Below are 23,078 nucleotides of genomic sequence, written 5' to 3' on the forward strand. Positions count from 1 at the left end.
CATTTTGGCGTGTCATACATATACCGAAAAAAAAAATGATGGTGGTAAGGTTAGAATGTCTAGTGGTCTAATAGTTAAGGCGCCTTCCTTGTAGATGAAGTCGGGGTTCAAATCCGGAAACGACACCAGGGCTCGTAAAGTATTCGTTGAGGTTGGAAAAGGAATATACATCATATAAATACTTCGAATTATTAATTATTATTAGTAGTAGTACTTTATAGGCTGATTTACCTTTCATAAGCTAGGCCTACTGTTTATTTAAAAAGTAAAAATGTTTTTATTTTTTTAATCAACCACCGATTAAATGCGATATATAATATTATGATTTGCACTATACATTGGTAAGTAAACATTTACGCTTAATGATAGACTGACATTATAATAAATGTATTGACCAGTGCAAAAAAGGTGTTAAAAAGATTCAGTACAAACTAACTATGTATATTAAATAGGTTTCGAGGGGATCGCCAGAGAGTCTCGCGCTCCATTTTTGTCTGTCACCATGAAATTATAAATCGGTATATAGGCTATATATATTTATTTTTGACATGTTATCAATATTGTAGGTAGTAATACCACACACACATTTACATTTTAAAATTGGTAAAATTGTTGCTACGCTAATGTGCAGAGGCCCCTAAATCCATGGGGGCCTAGCTTCTTCATTCAAACCCGTCGCCCGTTTCAGAAATCCTAGAATAACAGTAAAACTAAAACTAATTGTCATCGTTCATCTCGTCTTAAAGCGTGGTTCCCATTTAAGCTCTGTCTACACTATCAAACTTTATGTGAAAATGTGATGTGCCCAAATATGGACATGATGATGTCATATCACACTTTCTTGGTAGTGTAGACAGAGATTTAGGGACGCAACGCAAGAACGTAAATGCAACGAAAGCGGATTGATTAACGACAAGCGACAGTTCAAAAATCCACTTGTGATTGATGAACTCACCGGCCTTCTTGTATTTAAGCTTGGTTCCCACTATCGACGCAATGCAAGGACGTAACGCAACGTAAGTGATTTGGCCAATCACAAGCGATGGACAATTAGAATTGTCACTTGGCATTGGTCAACACGCTTACGTTGCGTTTACGTCCTTGCGTTGCGTCTTGGTGGGAACCAAGCTTTACGTCGACTCCTTGTGTTGCGTCTCTAGCGCTAATGAGAACCAAACATAAAACTGATAAGACTGATGATATAAAACAATTATAAACGATATATTTTGTTATTTTATTGCCGCAATATCAGTCTGGTAACAAAACTGAACATCGGCAACATTATCAATCCCGCAGGCATAGCTGAAACACTACTCCCTCCTGTTGCCATAGTCCCTGTCTCACTGCTGCATACGTCATTTGCATCATCAATGCGATCGTTTACACTGAACCAAACAGGAAAATCTTTGTAAAATCCCACACCCTGAAATTAAATATTGATAGTAGGCCTAATTAGTTGTTCATTCAATAGCAAGTGAGGTGGGGCATATAGAATATCTAGTGTGAAGCAAGCTTAAGTGCAACACAAACATTCGACTATCATTCGACACGATCATTATTAGTCGTGATTGGTCAAATTACTTGAGAGTTGCGCTTACGTCATTGGGTTGCATCCTAAAGCTTGGTTCCCACTAGGATGCAACGCAAGGACGCAACACAACCGAATTGACCAATCACAAGCAAAAGTTGGACCAAACCATCGCTTGTGATTGGCCATTCACTAGCGTTGCGGCTTCTTACGTCGTTGCGTTGCGTCTAGTGGGAACCATGGCTTAAGAGTGGTTAGGTCCGAAACAACTTACAGGAATCTGGTTGAAATCCGGGTCTCTGCAGTAGCTGTTTCGCTTGGCAGTGTTCGCCACGTTGTACAAACCCTCTCTTAACACGACTGGGTCCATTTGTGCTAGACTGGCGTATGCACACACATCATCACCGGGAAGGCATCCACTGTAATTAGTAATTAAAGCTCTGTCTACACTATCAATTTGACAAAAAATTGTGATGTTTCTAAATATAGCAGTGATATGCCCAAATATAGTAATATGACATCATCATGTCTATCGGGACACATCACATTTTTTGTCACATAAATGTTGATAGTGTGGACAGAGCTTTAGATATAACTTAGTGTAATGCTATTTGATAGTGAATGTTCTCTGTGTGTTGACGATCTAATTAGATTAAACAAGAGATACGGTATGGTTCCTTCGTGGACACACCAAACTAACGAACATCCATCATGTTGGTACACTTTTGTATGTGCCATGTAGAGTAGCCGAGTGGTTATGCCACTTATTCTATATCAACATGTACTGGTTTAGGTATAAGTATATTTACAAGTTCATTATAGTAAAAACGTCAGCTACGTCAGGCGTGGACTGACAGGATCCAGCATTTGCTTGTTTTGGATAGTAAAAAACGTATGCTAAGCACATCTCATCATACGTTCCCAATCCACCCTAAAAAATTTAACATAAAAGCTTATTATTATATACTAGTTATATACTAGTTTATATCCTTTTACACTAGAAAAGTTTATGCGCATGCGTATTCAAGTTTCCATCTGCAGTACTTTTTGTATGCGAAAAAAAATCAGAATTCAGGAATATTCGTGACGATACATAAGTAATGGAACAGTCTTAAATGAATACTTGTTTAAATCATATTATTTGACCCTAAGAAAAAAGTTTATGCAAATGCGTATTATTCATATGTCCATGTATAGGGAATATGGGAAAGAATAAATGCCATTCCACAAAATGAAAAAAAAATATAAAATATAAAAGTAAAATTAAAAGTAAAATTAAAAGTAAAATAAAAGTAAGCCTGTAGCTGGTAGAGGTGAATTTTATTTTAATCCTAATATGGTTAGAAAGGTTTGGTGCAGTATTAAGTTAAGAAGTGGAATTATTTGTATTAATCAAAACGTCCTCGTAAAATACTGTACCATCCTATTTTACCCTAGGAAAAAAGTTTATGCGCATGCGTATTATTCGTATGTCCATGTACAGTACTTGTGATATGCAAACAAAGAGCAACCAATCAGATTATTAAGAGTGTTGGTGACGATAGATTCGCATGGTAACAGACTTAAAATGTTTGCCTAACTGTTATTCGTTACGTAACATAGATTTTTGACCAATCATGACGCGATAAATCTATCGCGCGTCGTGATTGGTCAAATTACTTGCGTTGGGCTTACGTCATTAAGTGTGAACCAAATTACTCACAAATGTAATATCGTCTCTGCCTACTGTGTTATATCCACATGTCAACACGAACTCGTCACCCTGTGAAAAGAAGACGACAAAATATACGTAATAAAGCTTATGAGTACGGGGCGCCGTTCGGAACATTTTGTTTGTCGACAAAAAAAATAGCAATGTTCCGAACGGCGCCCCGTATATGAATACGAGAAATTCCTCCAGAGTAGAGTTACAGCGCGCACGCTCAATATACTTCCGGCTCACGAATGGCAGTTTGGATAAAAATGATGAATTTTAACACGACCACCCAAAAAGTATTTTTAATAGAAACGGTTTACTGAAAAATAGTAATACGGTATAAAATATACCGTATCTTATATTATACCGCATTTTGAGCAGTTGCAGCAGAAACAGGCACCGAGGGGAGCATACTGAGGCCTAGTAGGAGAATCATGTTCAAACGTAAGCCTATCATTTCTATTTTTCTAATGTTTATCTCACCGGCTTAAACACTCTTTCTGGCCTCAAAACACGAGCATCTTGTTGGTTAAAATCATAGTTGTCGTCCCTTGCCATGTCGTCAATCAAACTTCCATTTCGGTAATGTTGGAGGATCATTTGCCTACCTAAGTGGACAAGAAAAGGTCAATGAATACGCCACTAGGCCTCCAGACTTTCACTATCGATGATGTAGTTAATATAAACAAAATTTAGGAAATTCCCGTTGATTTTCAAATTTAACTCATTTTCACTTTGTCTAAAAGATTCAAATCGAGTTCGACTGGTTCCCAATTGTTTTTGTTCGATCCTTCCAATGATAGTCTTACTAAAGACTAAGTGAGTGGTCGAGCGATTGAACCGTTATCCATAGTCATAACATCGGCAAGGGTACGGTTCGATCGCTCCATGGTTCTGGTGGTAGAACAAGTCTTCTCGGGTAAGGACTACAAACAAAATGCTCGTATGCACTGCACAATCTTAGTAGGGCATCTTTACAGACGTAAGCATTGACTTGTTTACTTAAATCATAACAGTAGAACATGACTGATTACCTGCCAGATGAGAATGTAAAAACACGAAGAATATTTTGATGTCCTCATCCAATACCTTAATATAGTAAAATAAAAAAAAGTTTGAAACATTAATTGATCATTTGGAGGGCTTTTAAAAAATTAATATTGTGTTCAGACTAGATACTTGCCTATAATCGAGTGACGTGTTCACACCCAATTGTCCGTCCCATGAGATGGGAGATCAGCTAGATTTTGTTGTCTGTACACAATTTCTATCTATCTAACTGCGCATAAACATCAGTAACAGTAACATTAGGCCACAGACCTAATATAAATTCCGAGCAAACTCGTTTCCCGACCACACTTTATCCAATGCAATGCGGAGCACGGGCGGGTAATACAATAATTATACTTATTTATTGAAGAAATAATTATAATTTAATATATAATATTATATTACAGTTTTACAATTACAGATAAGGACCAGATTTTAATATTACCTCTCTTGTGCAATCCGCATAACAAAATGAAAATGTTTTGAATAAATTTTCATTTGCTGGAATAGCTTGCAGCTCTGTGACAGCCTCGCCTATTTCCCAAATGCCTGCGTCGTACTCACGGAGCATAGGCGTGTAGAAAAACCTGACGCCAGAGTTGTCGTGGAAATCTGTGAAAGTAGAGAAACGGGGTTCGTTGTTGCCGGGTTTTTATTGGTTAGAGAGGCCAAAGGTCAGCAAGGCCGTACCGAGAGGTTAAAAACAGACGAGGCAATGCATTAAATATTTATTAATATAAAATATGACGATCTGCGCTGGATAAATGGGATGAGTGGTGAAAATTGAAAATTAGACGAGGCGAGCGGGGTAAGTTTGTTCACAATATCTGACGATCATGGCAACAGATGTTAAAATGATGTAACAGTTTCGATAACAAAAAAATTGTTTAAATATACGATAAATACCTGGGGATAGGCCTGGGTTGTCGTAGTGAATCTGGACAAACATCACGGTGGGGTCACCCTCTTTGCCAAGAGAAATTCCAACATGCTCAGGATAGTTCAATGGCTATAATACAGACGAAAATAAGGTAGAGAAACTAATTTCATTATCGTATAAAAGTTGGTTCCCACTAAACCATGGTTCCAACTCTATAGGAAGCAACGCAAGGACGACATGCAATGCAAGCGAGTTGACCAATGACAAGCGGTAGTTCGAATAATCCATTGCTTGCGATTGATAAACTTGCGTGCGTTGCGCTTACGTCTTGCATTACGTCTCTTGTGGAAATCAAGCTTAAGCTTCGTTCCCACTACCGACGCAACGCAAAGTCGTAACTTAACGACGCAACGCAAAAACGTAACGTAGTGATTTGACCAATCACAAGTGATGGATGATTCGAAAAGTGGCGTGTCATTGGTCAACTCACTTGCGTTGCGCGTATCGTCCTTGCGTTTCTAGTAAGAACCACGCTTTTAAGGAATAACTTAACATTTTGCTTATGGCTTGAGTTGAGTTATACATATTACATGTAGTATACCTATACAGGCCCACAACCCCCGACCCCCCCCCCTCCTATTTTGTGGATCCGCTATTGATTATTATGTTATTATATTAATTACTTACCTGGGCACCGACAGCCCATCCGTATAGTAAACGGTCGCAATCTCGCAAGTCCGTTGGCATGTTAGCTGAATCATAACAGTCACCTGTCCAGTTAGTGGTTGTACCTTGGCAACTGTACGCCAGTAAATGATGAACCAACGACTCATGTCCCTCTTGAACGATAGTTTCGGCCTGGAAAAGAAAGGAAACATTCAGAAATACATTTGCTCCCTGACCACCAATGTATACAGTTTCTATGATGGCGCCAGTTTACACACCGTAAAGGCCAATCAGGGCCGTAGCCAGGATCTGTCAAGGGGGGGTTCGGACAATAAGTATTTGGGTCACTGCGCCGCGGGTGGGGTCTGAGGTGAATTTAGTGACACCCCTTGATGGCCGGAAATGGTACTCTCGTACATAACATTCATGATAAATGGCACCTCTAATTGGCCGGAAAAACACTCTCATGCAGCATGCTACGATTGAACAAAACGATCGTACTTTTTTCCTCCTCCTCACGATAACATTTGTTGCCGCCGTATGTTAGATGCGCGTGCTCTGTGTGCGGAACCACCGCCGATTGTTTGATCATTCGGTATTTTGTTTTGCGTTCAAGTTACAAGCCCTCCAAAAAAAGCACAATTTGGGTGAGAAGGCAAATTCAATGCTTATTAAAGCCAGGGGCGGACCCAGGGGTGTTTCCCTTGTGGCCCGGGCAACAGCCTTAATTTCATACTAAATGTTGTTTCTGCCACTAAATTAAAATTGAGTTCCATTTCATCGTATACAATATCCATCCGGACCCGGAACTTGATAGGCTTAGTCATAAAGTAGTTACAGAGTTGCAGGGCATTTTATTATTGTTGAATGTTTTGATATTTTTATTGTTAAAACGACCTTCACAACCAACATATTTCTTTTCATTTTAAATGGAACGCTACAAAAATAATCCTCTGCTTCATCGGAGCATGAATACCTAATAACCAGACAAGAACGTATCTTTGTTACGTTTTACTATCAATCCATTTTCATGTCACGCAATCCATTTTTCAAAAATATAGTGGTATAATAATACCATTTTGAGGGATTAGTTACAGTTTGACTTTGAATAAACCATTGGTAATTTACTGAAAATCCAAAATGAACTTGTGTTATAATACAAACAACACTATTCAATCAAAGAAACGCTCTACTACACATGAGAAGTAGCCTACCCACGCATAGCAGTGTTACTAGAGCCATAACAGATTACCTCTAATGGATCAATCATTCACACATGAATTCAAAAATTCATCGACAAACGAAATATAGCCTATATTCATTCCTTTTAAATATTAGTACGCGGTTGTCTAGCGGTGTCCTTTGTACGATCGTTTGTGCCCAAGCTCGCGTCAATATCATGTTACATCCTGGGACCAAAAATTCGTATTATTTTTCAGGTGAAAATCGGCAACCAATTCATTTGTTTAACAATAAGGTATGAGTTATTCACGAACGAGTTTACGAATTTTCAATTTACAAATAACCTTTTGTATTGTGGGGCACGTATTTGTTGGAGGATTTTCAGAGATGAGGGTGGTGAGGTACTGGGGATGTCGGGGATGGGGGTTCGCAGTCGGTTAAGGGGGGGGGGGGGTGCGGTTCGCTGTAAAGGGGGGTTCGCCCGAACCATAAAAACCCCCCCTGGCTACGGGCCTGCCAATTTACACAGACGAGCGGTAACGGTAATAAACATATATAATCTATGTTATTCCTTATGACTTAGGCCTACATGAACGGGCGGTTTCCGCTGAGGATAGATACAGATTGTAGGTGGGACAAGCTACGCGGTGTTCTGCTTACCGTTACCGCTCGTCTGTGTAAATTAGCCTTTATGCGTGATTAAAATAGAATGACGTCATGCATAAACGGCATAAATATGGAGAAAGATTTGTAGGCCTTCTTGGGGTTCACTGCGAGTATGGGAGACCAGTGCAAGTTTCGTTGTTGTAACAAGTCAGATTCGTCACAAACACTTATTAAAATCTCGAGTTATCCTTATCTTCAATATGGGCCGAAATAATAAATAGCACGCCCTCTATTGCATTCTTTATTTTGCCAAGTTTTATCATATTGGAAAAGAAATAGCAACAGGTAGCGTATAGTTGTAATTAGACTAAAATAATGGCTATTATGAAGTTACTACAGATGTTGACACATTGACATATGTTTAAATTTATTCTAAAAGTAAACTTTATTCTGTTTGTATAATTAAAAAGCCTGGCCATAACTTACCCGGAAAATATGTACTGGGCTGTCAAATTTTGGAACAGGTAAAGAAAAGCACAAGTATGTTGTATCGCTATCTTCTGGTACTGTCACCTAATATAAATTATATAAAAAACATAAAGAAACGGCTATAGCTTCTCTTGTTTTATTATTGTTTACCCGTTCCCCATTCTGTTTATGTTTACCACAATTATCATGGGCAAATAAAAGAAAGTAAAGCTTTGTCTACACTATCAAACTAGTGAAAAAAAAGTGAGATGTGCACAAATATGGTAGTGCTATGACATCATCATGTTCATATATGAGCACATCACATTTGTTTGTCATACAGAGTTTGACAGTGTGGACAGAACTTTAGAAAAGAATAAATACGTTTGGCATAAATCCATCAAAATAACTGTATTCTTCGGGAAAGTCGAATTCATCTTCTTGAGAACTGAGCAATAGGATTGATCGCACTCCACGTGACGTGCCGTGGTAGATGATGTCATCAGAATTCACAGGATCCATGTTATTCACGGCCCAAATGACCCTAATTGTGTCATCCTAGGATAAATAATAAAGAAAAATACTTTGGTAAGCTTGGTTCCTAACCAGGAGGACGCAACGAACGACATAAGCGCAATGCGAGCGAGTGACCAATGACAAACGACAGTTCAGATAATCCATCGCTTGTGATTGGTCAAATTGCGCTTATTTACGCCCTTACGTTGTGTGTCCTAGTGGAAACCGAGTTTCAATAAGTAAAGAAGCATCATAATGACAGTTCGAAATATATGAGCAAAACTCTAGTGGGAACCAAGGTTTAATAAGTAAAAAATAGCATTATAATGAAAGTTCCAAATTATGTAAGCAAAACTAATAATTGTAAAAACCAATTGTATAACAAAATTGTAAAGCTACAGATAATTATTCAAAACCGCTCAGGTACAAAAAAAATGGATACAAAAGCGTCTGCATTGCTACCTATTTATCTATACCTATTGAACCAATTTCCTTCTGTACAGATGTAAATTCAAAACACAACAGGTAAAATTGTCTTTCAATTATTGTTATCATTTGTACAGATGATAACAAAAACGATATCCTTTACCATTATTATTTGTTTGTTGAATATGCCATTTTGATTTGACTAAACACTGAATATTTTTTTGTTCGTTTTTTTTTTATAGAAGTGAATAACTTCATTTAAAGTGCAAAATGGCCTATATTCAAAGTCTGATTTTGGACATCTTTTTCATGATTTTGGGGGACAACATAACTTTAATTCTTCAGGATTCAAGATTCCAGAAATTGTATTGGTCCACTTTAAAATGGTAATCTGTATTTAGAGATACAGGTTTGATGGATCTCTAGGCCTAGATATTATAGTGAAACCATCACCTGGACCTACAGTCACACAATAATATCTCTATGGTCCAGGCGATCAATGACACTTCAAAATACTTGGATCAGGTCATAGGTCATCGAAAGATCTTGACCTTAGTTAAAGAATAATGACGATTGATGAGTATTCGTACATTTATTACGTTATCCTTGTCGTCGCATGTATTCAATGCTCGACTGAATCCAATTGTTGTTCGACCTCCTTCTTCACGTCCATACAGAAGAGTGTAATCCTGAGATGTATCCGCTTCCGGTTTGGCATATTCAGTTGCATAACGGTCCTAAATATAAGAATGATAAAGAATTATGAAAACTACTTTTTTTCACATCTTGTAAATCTCACATTTGTTTAATCTCGGACTAAGAAGCAACGCAAGGACACGGGTACGTACAGTATCGTATGCGCAATAGAGTTAACTTTATTAATCACAAGCAATGGATTATGCGAACTGTTGCTTGTGATTGGTCAACTTACTTGCGTATGGCGTGTACGCGCCCGTATGCAAATGAGAACCAAGATAAGGACATTATATACCAAAAATATCGTTGTTGAATTTGAATGCTCTCGATGCAAACACAGACAAAAGTTAGAAACTACAGTTATAATTTGAACATAGAGTAGATAGGCCTAATAAAGTGTCATATTTTTGTTTTGAAAAATCCAATGCTTTGAAAATTGTCATTGACTTGGCTAAAACATTACCGGTAGTCTATTGGTCAATTCAAACTTGTTTTCAGTAACAGTATTCAATTGTTGTAAGTAATGTTACGTAGGCATGCATGGAAAAACATCAAACTTATAAGAGTTTTGAACAAGAACAAATAGATATCGGTTTGTTTATTCTGGAGTTATCCTTGAAGTTATTCAGTGGACCTTCTGGTGCAATTATGCAATGCGTTTGAGAAAAGCAAAATAATTTTCAAGATATTTAATCAACTTACAGACAAATATGGTTGACCATTTCTGACCCATCCGATCACGATATCCGATCCGGGCATTCCACCGTTAGGAGAAAAGCCAATGGCCACATATCCCATCGTATCGGCACTCATTTCAAGGAGAATGTCTCCGTCATCAATTCGCCATTTTAGCTTAAAATCATACTCGGCATTCATAACAACCTCGTGATCCTCGTTGACGGAATCTTCGGTGTTTACTAACACAAAATACATACAAACAAACAATATCGTCTTTGATACAATCTCAGACATTGTGAGACTTATTAGAAAAAAAATTCACACAGAAATGTATAAATAACAGTTGGTTCCGCTCTTAAACGCTGCTTGTGACTAAGTTAATGGAAAATGAGACTCACTTGAGCGTGATTATGCTGGTATACGTTTTTAATACTGTTTAATCTTATACGACGTGAGTTATTCTTTTGTAATGTAGATAATAAGTATATCTTTTGTGTGTGGTATGCGTTGTTATTTGTTATTTTGTAAGGAGTTTATTTTATTTCCTCTGTTGGGCGTATCATAATAGCCTTGCGTTTTATCGATTGGATATGTAATTTCTAATAACAATTTTCAGCTACCTGACTTATTCAAATGAATTAATCGATTTTTTATATTGGAAATGAGTATAGCTCTTAAAGACGCAACGCGCAAAGACGAAAAACCCATCTCCAACCAGCGAGTTGTTAACCAATGACAAGCGACAGTTCTTATCCAGCGCTTGATTGGTCAAATCCCACTAGGACGCTACGCAAGCCGTAACGAAGCGAATTGACCAATCACAAACGACAGTTTGATAATCTATCTTTTAATTAGTCAATTCGCTTGTTTTGTAGTACGTTTGCGTGTTGCGTCCTTGAGTTTCGTCAGTCGAAACCAAGCTTTATTGGTCACCTTGATTCATTGCGTTGCGTCTAAACTACGTCCGTGCGTTGCGTCTCTAGTGTGAACCAAGCATTACGTTGCGTTGCGTCCTAGTGGGAACCAAGTTAATATTATACATTATTAACTGACCACACCCTAGTAGATTTTCAAGAAAAACGATATATTGATGACGTCAGAAAGTTCATCATAAGCTCTAGTTATCTGTTTTTCGCTCAAATTCTGAGCGCTTCATTGTATTTGTATATTTGTGAGTATTTGTTTGTCTTGCTTTTTTCAAGCGATTTGCTTTGCTTAAAAACTTATATAATATTATATTATATATTTTTGTTGCACGCTTCAATAGGACAGTACATCTCGTCTTTATCAAACAAAAATAGCATATTCATTCTGCAGCGACATCAAGGTCAGATTCGCATCACTGAGTGCCTAGATTATTCCATCTATCTATTCATTCTATTCTAGCGTGTGAACACGACCGACAATAGAAACCCATTGGCAGAAGTTCAAGGTTACACTTATTGTTCAAATGGTGAAGATAAAAGATTCTACTCTAGATTTTAATGCGATTTATGTGACAATGCAATAAAGGTCGCAAACTACAGATTTTTGCTAGAAAAATAATTCTAAAAAATAAACTGGCCTAGGCCTAATTCTTATCAGGAAAGAGTGAATCAAATTAATGCAATAAAGGTCGCAAACTACAGATTTTTGCTAGAAAAGAATTCTAAAAAATAAACTGGCCTAGGCCTAATTCTTATCAGGAAAGAGTGAACCAAATTATAACCAACCGCGAAGACTTGATATTACCTGTAAATATGAGCTGATCAAGCGCCTTGAGCACTTTTGTGGATATGTGCGCTGTGTAAATCTTATTATTATTATCAGTTATTAATTGTTAACATTTTCTTTACAATAACCATCAATATGTCTTAATTCATCAAATGGCTCAATCAATGGTGATTATTCATGGCTGTTTTTCAGCCGAACTCCCAGCTAGTGCGCCTAATCTTAAATTAGCACAGTGAGTTGACCAATCACAAGCAAAATTTCGGATGATCCATCACGTGTCCATTGCGTTGCGTCGTAGGCCTACTTTGTACCATAATACGAATGAGCAAACTCTGGCTATCTAAGCCTTACTGAGTGTCTTAGAAGACCACTCCTCATGTCTGATGTCCGTGTCTTCTTGTTTAGGCCTGTGCGTTGTAGTAATTTTACCTGTTATATTTGTAGGCCTATACATATTTATATTTTTATATGAGCAATTTCCGGAAAAAATCAATGAAGCTAATTTAAATTTTTTAAGACAGAAAAAATAAAATGAAATTCGTCACTTATTTGAAATATTTATGGGTATGCTGAGTGCGCCCTTTTGGTAGGCCTATCTGTATTACATTTAAGTAGACCTACTCTCACACCATGCCTTGGTCATACACATGAAAACTGATTTTTACATTAAAAAAACCGTTATCACAGGTAGGTGGTAACTGAAAAAAAACTAAAAGGCAATCCAAAAAAGCATATACATAAATCAGCGCAAAAGTTTTGGTACATCCTGCCGACACGCGGCGCCCTGCATGCTCAAAATAGCGTTTCCGATACATGTGGTCAGCATGGACGATACTATAACATAATAGGGGTATTTAAATTTAATTTTACGTTGAAAAAATTAAACTTTACTCATTTAAATAGATAGATATTTATTGATTTTTTAAATAATTATTACTGTTTATTTTATGTTGATTATTGCCTTATAAGTGGAATCAGTGTAATCGACTCTAGTTAAAATGGATTATGCCTCCATAATAATGGAGGGCACTATGTTTATTTCCTGATAAGCCATCAGTTCAGAGAGGACAGTTAGTTCATAGTTGTTGTCTCTTTCCGCTATATACGCTCTCTGAGCTCTTGTAACCAGTAACAATAATTTCACAAGAGAGGCCTAGCTCCAAAGTGCATTACGGTTGAAAGAAAAGAAATACAACAACAAAATGCCTAATAAAAAGAAAAACAAGAAGCAAATTACTGGTTTATCTATGTTTATTCAAGATATAAAACCTGAACTTCAGCGTCAAGGACACAACAACAAACGAATGGACGAGTTGGTTCAAATTGCTCACCCACTATGGAAGGTAAGGCATCATAAATTATATCATTATACTTATAGGATTGAGCCTAGCCTAGGCTACCTAGGCCTACTACTACACCGCCCACCATCATCCAGCAGACCTCGTGCTGGCACTAAGAGTAGGCCAGTCAGCATGTGTGTGATTTATTCATCACTGTGGTATCCATAAAAAATAGCCTGGCCCTAGGCCTAGAATTTTTTTCTTTAACAAAATAAAAATAACTTTTAATTCATTAAATTATTTCTTCCTTGTTTGAAAATTGTGAAAACTAATGATTATTAGGTCACTGTGATATAATAGCATTTTAAGGCTAGTTTTTACTCTCTGCATGTTTTAATAATTGAACTGCCGAGTCGAATTCATAGTAAGTAGCTTAAATTATGCATGTGTTGTTGCATACTGCGTTTGTAGGATAATTCATTAGCATAAAACTAGCATATAATTTTACTTCAGAATCTATCGGCAGACGAGAGGGAGATGTACAATGACCAGGCCAAAGAAGCAAAACGGAAAATGCGAGATGCTGGTGGTGTACACTCGGGAGGGCGTCTTGACTGTGTAGGCAATCTCATGTCTGTAAGTATTACATTATATTGATGAAATAATTGGTTATCTTCTCTAATAATTTCTAAATGTTGCAACTATTTAAAAATTTTTTTTAATTGTTAATTTATAGGAGACAATAGATCTTGATGAAATAGACCGAAGAAATGAAAGAATGCAAAGAAGTGTAAGCGAATTCTGGCCTGAAGGAGAAGGTAAATATAAAGCTCTGTCTACATTATCAAGTGTGAATATGCCCAAATATGGTAGTGATATGATATCATCATGTCCATATATGGGCACATCACATTTTTTTGTCACATAAAGTTTGATAGTGTAGACAAAGCATAAGAGGATTTTTTTTTGGAACAACAAGATGTATATAATGTATGTTGATAGGAACATATTCTATTATAAACATTTTTTTGTAACAGGAAGCGGAAAAGAAAAATAGTTTATTTTTAGCTCGTTTTCTGAGAAGCCTATGGAATTGTGGTAACAGTTATACTCCTTCAGTTTTTCCTTAATTAGCTTTGTTTTATTTCCAATTTATTTATAGAAGGTAACCATTCTAGCTGGATATAAAAATGCTGGTTAATATTCATTGGCCACCTTAAATTCCAATAATTTTATAAATCTTTATTTTTCATGTTTGTTGGGGGACAATACATCTTTAAATATTTATTGATATTCTTACTATTCATTAAGCCTTAGAATTACCATTATCAATTCATTCAACAGGTGTCTGTTTAGAGATATTTTACATCATCACGTTTGAGGTGCTGTGTAAGTTTCCAGATAATCAAGGCTACTTACCTGCTGAAGTCGCCATCGTTGAGTACAGTCTTAGCGCCGGTATCATCAGAATATTTCATAGGTTCATAGATCCTGGACCAATACCTATGGGTTTTAGATTTCTCTGCTTGTCAACTAGTAAGACATTTTTGGTATAAATATTTCAAAATGTGGGAGAATAACCTGTGACTTGTAGCCTAAAGGCCAATTTACACAGACGAGCAGTAACAGTAATAAATATAGATATCAGTATCATGGCAAATTCTGTAATACAGTGTCATATAACAATACATATGAATCACATGTGATGCCTGTATCACATGTGATGCAGGTATCACATGTGATGCCTGTATTACATGTGATGCCTGTATCACATGTGATGCCTGTTTGCCAAAACCTGATCACTAATAGTACAGAGAACAACATCAAACCTGTTTTTAATTAAACTTCACACAAATTGGAACCTCAGTCCCCACAGGGATCTTGTTACTTTCACAACAATAAGTTGAATAGCTTCTACATTTCAAACTGTTGTTATCCTCTAGGTGATGATAAACACCAAATCCCAATTGAAAATTTTGACAGAGCAGAGAGAGATTATAGGGAACTATGGGCAGACATGTGCAATTTCATTAACCCGGACAAGAGGAAATCTTTGCCATGCCTATACACACTTGTAAGTAATCGCAAGAATTTCTAAAGTGTGGTTCTAGAACGGAGCGTAACGCAGCGACGTATCGACGCAAGGTGCTGTATTGCGTAATCACAAGTACCGACGACGCAATAGTGCTGCAAACATCGCTATGGAAAATAAGAGATAACATAACATAAGATGTTTTAAATGTTATTAAAGAAAACCCCTGGATATCAGTTAACCCCTGGGCTAAACTGGAAGGTTACCCTCTTTAAAGATAGTTGAAAACTAAATTAATTTCATGAAGCATTAAAACATTTTTTTCTTTCCCTTTTTCAGAAAGAAAATTGTGATAAAGTTGCGTTTTGTGTTGACTGGATGGCAAGGCATGCTGGTAAGTGTTTAAGTATTGTACATAAACAAGTACTTGTAAGGTTAACGTGGGGGCGGCCTACTCTAGGATTGAGCGGAATATTGTGCTAGGAGTCAGTCGTGCTAGGAGGAGTCGACATGAGCAATAACCATTAAAATGCCGCTATAAAAATCTAAATTACTATTATATTAAAATTAATAATTATTATAATCAGCTAATTTTGTTTATTTTAAATAGATGTACCAAATAGACTTGATGAGAAAATTTACCAGTTGGAGATTCTGTACACTGAACTGTATTATCATGGAGTTCGGGGTGATAAACCTTCGCTTACGTGCGCCACCATCATGTTCAGCTCCACGTCCTTTGATTACGAGTCAAACACAAGGTAACGTCAACATTTCGAATAATTTAAGTGCTTAGAAAATGAGCGAAATAAAGAGAGTAACAGAGGGCGTGTTATTTTCGGCGCATGTTGAAGATAGAGATAACCCAATGTTTTAATAAGCATTTACATAAAAAGTTAATTTTGTTGAATTTTCTATCTTATAATAAAAAAACGTCCTGTAGCCCCATTTTTAAAAGAGGAGGGGCTAATGACGCTTGTTATGCTTCAGCAATTGCAAAAGATTACTAATACTAGGGTTATTATTAAAGCTTTACTATTAATAATTCAAATTACAATTATTTTATAAATACTACTGTATTTGTTAAGAATTAACTTTTCTCACCAAATATAGATTAGAAGTTATTATTATTTAAAAATATTATTGAAATCAGATTAATAAATATAATGTTTCTCTCTGCAGATGTGATTTCCATGAAGAATTGGAGAATAAGCATTGTGCACTTGCTGTAGCAAAAATACATTGGTAAGTTATCAATATTAATGTACTTTACTAACTCTAGCATAAGCCCACCCTGATGTATACTATAAGCTCACCATGTGACCCCCTATGGTATATACCCACTGTAAGGTACAAGCCCAGCCTCATTGCAGATGCCTTAAGCCTTTTTTCATAAAGCGCCCTCTATAGTTTGATGTCTATTTTTATTTGATATCTTGCCCTCTCTTGTTTTGAGATACTTTCCTATAATATTCTACCAAAGTATTTTCCAAAGTTGAGACGTCTGAGTTAACCAGATTTTTAATATTTATTATCATTTTCTCTGTATTTGTTCAATCATTAGTTACATTTTGAGTGATTCACTTGCTACGATTTATGACTTTGAGTTGACTGCATCGCATTGCCCTGTGAGGTCCGATCGATCCTATTATACGTATACAACCCCTTCAAGTTACAAGCCACCTCCGCTTAGGCAGAATCAAATGCCCGTGAATAGGGTAAGACAATTTTTATGTCTCATGTTTAATATCTATACATTTATCAGTTATCGTGTCTCAAAAACTAATATAAGTACTTAAGTGCAAGGCCATAGCGAGATCTTAAAACAGACGAGTCAAAGATGTTTGAAATATAATTATTAATATAAAATATGGCGATCTGTGCTGGGGAATTAGGTCGGGTGGTGAAAATCGAAAAAATTTCAGATGAGGCGAGAGCTGGCTACAGCCCTGAAGTGTTTAATTTCTTTTTTTCCATTTGAATTGCTCCAAACATACGCAGATCAGGGGGAAAGGACCAGCTTAAAAATTTAACAAAATGTATGACATATCTGTTTTTATTTGTTGAGAAACCAACCTACAAACAATTTTTGATTTCTCTTTTGTGTAGCAGCAAAATGGGTATGGGGATCTTTCTGACAAACTGAGTGCAGGTTCAGCGTTCGCCTCAAGAGACATACGATACAATAAACCTGAGGTAGGTATAGATCATGTCAAAATAATTCTACTGCAGTAACTGCATAAAACGATTAAGTTTCTTATGAGCAATAAATGTTATAGAATGTCATCATTTTGTACTTTTTTTGTTTGTATACGGTAGTCTGAGCAATTTTCTACATATTTTATAAAAATGATATAATAAATATAGAATTAGATTTGAGTACAGTATGTAGTAATGCTGTATAATAATAGCATATCTTTTTCTGGGTTTTTATACGTAATCTTCAATCTAATATTTATATAGCTTCAAGAAGAACAGCCTCTGAGAAGACCAAAAGGACGAGGTATGAACAGTTTTCACAGAAAAAAAACCACACACTTCTAGAATACCATGTAGTTGTCAAATGAAACCAACAGGGTTTTTTAATATCCCCACCTCCTTTAACCCCCCACACAGTCTTACTTTTTTATAACTCATTTTGTCTCTTAAGCTCTATCTACACTATCAAACTTCGATGTGCCCATATATGGATATGATGATGGCATATCACTACCATATTTGGGCAAATCACAATTTTTTTTTTGTCTATCTAGTTTGATGGTGTAGACAGAGCTTAACTGTTTGAATAGCAGATCTGATCTTATTATTGCTTTTACTTCATCTAATACCATATTGATTACAGGGATTGCTGGTAGTATAGGAGTTACTGTCCCTGGTAGAAGTTTATCGCAGACGTCCTTCACAGACACGGCCTCTGAGCCAGCCTCCGAGCCGGACCTAGAAGGTATGCCCAGGCTAGATTATGCTGGATGGAGACCAGGCTCAAGACCTTATCAACAAGATGTTAATATGTCTGCTTCAAATGCTGATGAGTGGCCATCACTTGGAGGTAAACCCTTGTCATCATAAGGCCTAAAGCTCTGTCTACACTATCAATCAAACTAGTTTGACTAAAAAAGTGTGATTTGCCCATATATGGACATGATGATGTCATATCACTACCATATGTGGGTATATCACTACTATATTTGGGCACATCACACTTTTTTTTTTTCAAACTAATTTGATATTGTTGACAAAGCTTTATCCTCTTTTTACATATAAATGTATTTGATCTCCTTATTTATTACTCATTCGCAAACTCTTGAAACTAAAATAAAATTTTAAATTAAATTGCCATAGTTGCGGAGGGGGTGTGTTATTTAATTATTATTATTTTAATTAGCATAATGTACTGTGATTGGTCAGATACCAGTGCATGTACGCATACATAGTAAGTTATTATAATACTTTTATTAAGTTAATTAAGAAAAAATTCACAAGTAGTTCTCGGGTGGGACTCGATTAATTATTATAATACTGTATATATAAATTATTATAAAATAATTATGTTTATAAACTTCCTAGAAAGATATTTAATTTATTATTTAAAATACCTTGCAATATTTAATTTGTACTCCATATTAGCAAACATATTTTTGTCTAAAATTCAGGGCCACCCGCATCTTTTGAAAAGCAAGGTGCAATGCCCAAGAAGTACGCCAATGGTAAAGTAGCACCTCCTCCATCTGCAGTGCCACAACCTGCTTCATCGTGGCAGACTGCTGGACGTGGTAGAGGCCTTGTAACAGGTAAGGGACCATGGCAAATTCTACTTCTAATTCTACTCTATTTTATTCTACTGCAGTTACTGCAGTAACTAAATTTTGTATACTTGTTAAAAGCTCTTTTTGGCTAATCGTACACACTGTGACTGACAAATAAACTGGAAGTTTTATTTTCCGCTACAATAAATAATGTATAATTATTACATTATGTATATATTTTCCATTTATTTTTAGTTTCTGGAGTACCCCCCAAAACAACTCAACAGTTTCCAAGTTTGAACAGAAACATGGCAGAAGAAAAAACCAAACAGATACAAGAGTACTTTCGGGGAACAGGTAGAGGACGAGGTGTACTGGCCTATCAGAATCTTTAAGCTGATGACTCATCATTTTACGCAAATGTAAAGTATGCATCTTTAATGAGTTTATTTTTGTACGATTGCAATGCTACCGCGTGTGACAGTGTGCAAGTTTTTTATCGTTGTTGTCGTAGATCTGCCTAGTGGTCTCTCCAGTTTTGGAGGAATAAGGAAGGATCAATATTACAGTACTATTAAACTATAATTGTATGTTACTGTAAAGATTTAGTTACTGCATTACAATCATTTTGAAATTATATAATAATCCATATCAAAATGTAGTCATGATAACTGCTTAAAACCCAGACTCGATTTGGTCGTCACATGATAATAATAATATTTATTCGGTCATCAATGTTAAAGATTCTGCACTCACTCCATACTATTCTTTTACTAGTCTTCAAGAAATTCAAGAATTGTAAATTTCTTTTGTGTAAAAAATTCCATTTTCTACTTCTTCATCTGGAACATCCACTTCAAGATCTTGCGGAATTAGCGTAGCATCATCGCCATCATCTCCCTCTTCTTCACTTTTCCTATTACCTACATAATCATCGTCGTCTTTGCCAATCTCTCAGAGCTTCAGGGTTTTCTTGTTTCACCTTATCCCAGACACTACGACTATATGTCCAAGTTATATTGATAACACCATGTTTCTTTGTGTCCAGATTGTTAACTTGTTAGAAATTTTAAAATAAAAAAAGTTTTAGTTTGCAAGACATTTAATCATTTTTTTTGTGTGTTATGGTCATTGTTCATTTTTTATTTTGTGTGGGTGTTGTAATTATCCATTTGGTAAAATATATGAAATAATAATTATATTCATTAACATGGATGTTAAGTTTGCATGTATAGGCACCAAAGACTATGAGGTAATTGAAGAAAACATCTACACATGCCTATAAGCCAATCAGTGTTGTGATAGCACACACAACCACCCCAACTTCAACCCCAATATCAGATATTAGGTATTGGTAGATGTTTCCTATTGGTTCATAGCATTTGGTGCTGTGTAGTGTTTTAATGTATGTATGGCTGTACTAAAGTCTTTTTTATTTTGAGCTTTCCATTTCTGCTTTATGTTAACTTTTTAAATTTTATAATAAGTAGTTTAAAAAAAGTATGTTTAAAAAAAACATTATTTTTATCATTAGTTTGAGAAGCTAATTTTAAGGCAATTTCAATGAAACTTAGGCTTGGTACCCACTAGAGACGTAAACTTGATCTAAGCAAGTTGACTAATTTAGATAATCCATCGCCTGTGATTGGTCAGATCACTTTCGTTGCGCTTACATCACATGCATCACGCTTCTTCCTTGAGTTGCGCCCTGTGGTAACCAAGCTTTAGTATTTATACGCAATAGTTAGGCTTTATGATCAAAACTTTATCATAATAATGATTTTTCAAAAAATTAAAACACATTATAACCAGATATACATTCATTTCTTTCAAGTATGTAAACACGAATAAAAGTTATATTGTAAAAAAAGATGAAAATGAATGAATTTTGTTTGGGAATATAGGTTTTATTTGCTCTGTTTCCTTCTGAAAGTGAAATTAAATACAGTAGAACCTGCTCCTACTCGTGGTGGACCACACCACCAATTCTCATTTATCGTTGGGTTATACACTACATATATCACTATTTTTCTCCTACTCGTGGCGCAGGTGTTGAGAAAGATTTTTGGTGTGTTATACTACATTTTTGTACAGAATAGAGGTCGCTGTTACATTTTTATACTCAGAGCCATATATATTGAGCCATACTGATATCTGTTCTCCGAGAGAAAAGTACACAATATTCCTCTCTTTGTTTTGTATTATTCAAACAATAATAACAAAATACTAAACAAACAACGTAAACAAAATACAAAGAATTGTCAGAAGTTAATGTCTCAAGAATTAATATTGTTTTTGATTTTTGTTAAAATATATTTTTTCTTATCAATTTTAAGTCCTACACATAGTATTATTATTATACATATTATAATAATGACTAAATAAATATTCATATTGTCATCACAATTATAGATGCTGATTCCTTTTTTTAATATAATTAAAATAGGCCCTATATGTTTTCACGCTGCTGCTTTAGCCAGCTACATACATGAGGACTACTAATTCAGAAGCTATAAGCAAGCAGCAGTAGTTCTAGATGAATTGTACCTATTTTGTGTCAGAAAGCATAACAGTATTTACGGAATACACTATATTATTATTTTATATACAGTGTGTAGCATAGATGAAATTACGATACCCATCTTTTAATCCAATTTTTAACATGATAATGTCATCAAAATGAAGCACGTAGATAGCAATTTTGGAAGTGAATTATCTGAGCAACCACATTGACGTGTTGAAGAAATTTGGATACGTAGATTATGGTAGACTTGCCCCAAGTCTGTATTTATTGTCTTTTTTTTTATTTATTTGTTTTTATTTCGACCGCGATTTTTGTCTGAAAATACAGACTTGTGAAACACGTATAGAAATCGATTTGCAGACCGCAAACATCCGATAAGAATGACGTAGGTTATCATACCGTATTTGGCTATATGGGGCGGGCGGTATGTAAATATGGATTTCGAATCAACCAATGATCATTTTGTTTCAAAATGAAAAAGATCGAGTACGTACGTGTTGCCAAGTTGTTTTGTTTATTAATTGTTTAGTCCTGGCCTAGGCCTCCTTCGTAGGGCTACTCAACTCGTACGTATGACCTGCCAAATAAAACGCCAATAAGGTACATACCACCACCGACCGGCACACAACAGCAGGGCTACACCACCACACAGAACAGGACAGGGTCTGGGTGGGAATTAAATCAAATTTTCTCCGCATAATAAATGATCCATTCAATGTTTGATTTGGCGGAGAAGCTAGCCTATCATATCAAGACGAGTTTTCATGTTCTTGGGAAAAATCTCATCAAATGTTTACCAGACTACTAGGCATATAAAATCATTTCTAGCCTTCAGAAACTTTCATCAATGTACCCAAGTACACATTGTCTAAACGTAACATAGCGCATGCGCATCGTCTTAGATGTTGAGTCTTTGAAATTCTGAAATATGAATATTAAAACGACGTACGAGTGAGTAGCCAATGGCATGCGGCTGAAACTAGTCAACTGGATAATTTATGCACCAAGAATTCTTGGTGTCAAACCACGTGACTTATGCGTGTTTCCCCAGACGGAGTATCCAAACTCAAGTAATACACGTATGAAACGCCATATGTGCAAAAATATTTATATTTTTACAAAACTCCGTCTGGAGCCCAGACTAAGATTATGGATGCGCGAACTTTTAAATGTCATGAACTATGACGTAAAATATGAAAATACGACGTTTTGAATAATTCAACTGGCCATATGATGACGTCACAGAATCCTCCTATGCGCAAAAGTTGTACATGAATTCGTATCTACAATTCAACAAATTCCAGAAAACGTTTTAATCATGAGCATCACTTTTTATTCTGAGAGGAGCTATAATGTCATAAACAACATTTTTATCACAATTTTTATATTTA

At 35.9% G+C, this 23,078-nt stretch overlaps 2 protein-coding genes across 4 annotated transcripts; one reads left to right on the forward strand and one right to left on the reverse strand.

Moving 5' to 3' along the window:
* Positions 1–12: 12 nt before the first annotated feature.
* On the reverse strand, positions 13–10,778 carry LOC144849662 (DBH-like monooxygenase protein 1 homolog). The gene is made up of 13 exons (XM_078706650.1): positions 10,417–10,778; positions 9,609–9,755; positions 8,461–8,634; positions 8,095–8,181; positions 5,842–6,012; positions 5,181–5,283; positions 4,720–4,886; positions 4,259–4,313; positions 3,708–3,832; positions 3,231–3,290; positions 2,338–2,459; positions 1,803–1,947; positions 13–1,423 (listed from the first exon to the last, which is right to left on the reverse strand). The coding sequence occupies exons 1-13, from the start codon at positions 10,684–10,686 to the stop codon at positions 1,235–1,237; spliced, it is 1,815 nt and encodes a 604-aa protein (XP_078562776.1). The 5' UTR covers positions 10,687–10,778; the 3' UTR covers positions 13–1,234.
* A 2,397-nt stretch (positions 10,779–13,175) lies between these two features.
* LOC144850716 (protein maelstrom homolog) lies at positions 13,176–21,120 on the forward strand. 3 transcript variants are annotated; one of them, XM_078708112.1, is made up of 15 exons: positions 13,176–13,448; positions 13,899–14,021; positions 14,122–14,203; positions 14,730–14,921; positions 15,329–15,459; positions 15,757–15,811; positions 16,028–16,178; positions 16,600–16,662; positions 16,982–17,135; positions 17,527–17,613; positions 17,881–17,920; positions 18,260–18,466; positions 19,071–19,208; positions 19,419–19,590; positions 19,941–21,120. In XM_078708112.1, exons 1-14 carry the CDS (start codon positions 13,308–13,310, stop codon positions 19,556–19,558), a joined length of 1,704 nt encoding a protein of 567 aa, XP_078564238.1. In that variant the 5' UTR covers positions 13,176–13,307; the 3' UTR covers positions 19,559–19,590; positions 19,941–21,120. The 3 variants fall into 3 exon arrangements, with proteins under 3 accessions (XP_078564238.1, XP_078564237.1, XP_078564239.1); XM_078708111.1 differs by having other exon boundaries at positions 19,419–21,120; XM_078708113.1 differs by having other exon boundaries at positions 17,530–17,613; positions 19,419–21,120.
* The last annotated feature ends 1,958 nt before the right edge of the window (positions 21,121–23,078 follow it).

The sequence above is a fragment of the Antedon bifida genome, chromosome 8 (assembly GCF_963402885.1).
Source record: "Antedon bifida chromosome 8, ecAntBifi1.1, whole genome shotgun sequence".
NCBI classification, from domain to species: domain Eukaryota; kingdom Metazoa; phylum Echinodermata; class Crinoidea; order Comatulida; family Antedonidae; genus Antedon; species Antedon bifida.

Excerpts from the sequence above, each read along its gene's own strand:
- LOC144850716 (XM_078708111.1), top strand. The coding sequence starts at position 13,308 with ATGCCTAATAAAAAGAAAAACAAGAAGCAAATTACTGGTTTATCTATG. Across the intron at positions 14,204-14,729 it reads ATTCTGGCCTGAAGGAGAAG|GTGTCTGTTTAGAGATATTT; the intron begins GTAAATATAAAG and ends TTCATTCAACAG. Across the intron at positions 15,812-16,027 it reads CTGGATGGCAAGGCATGCTG|ATGTACCAAATAGACTTGAT; the intron begins GTAAGTGTTTAA and ends TATTTTAAATAG.
- LOC144849662 (XM_078706650.1), bottom strand. The coding sequence starts at position 10,686 with ATGTCTGAGATTGTATCAAAGACGATATTGTTTGTTTGTATGTATTTT. Across the intron at positions 8,635-9,608 it reads ACAAGGATAACGTAATAAAT|GATGACACAATTAGGGTCAT; the intron begins GTACGAATACTC and ends TATTTATCCTAG. Across the intron at positions 3,291-3,707 it reads CAGAAAGAGTGTTTAAGCCG|GGTGACGAGTTCGTGTTGAC; the intron begins GTGAGATAAACA and ends TTCTTTTCACAG.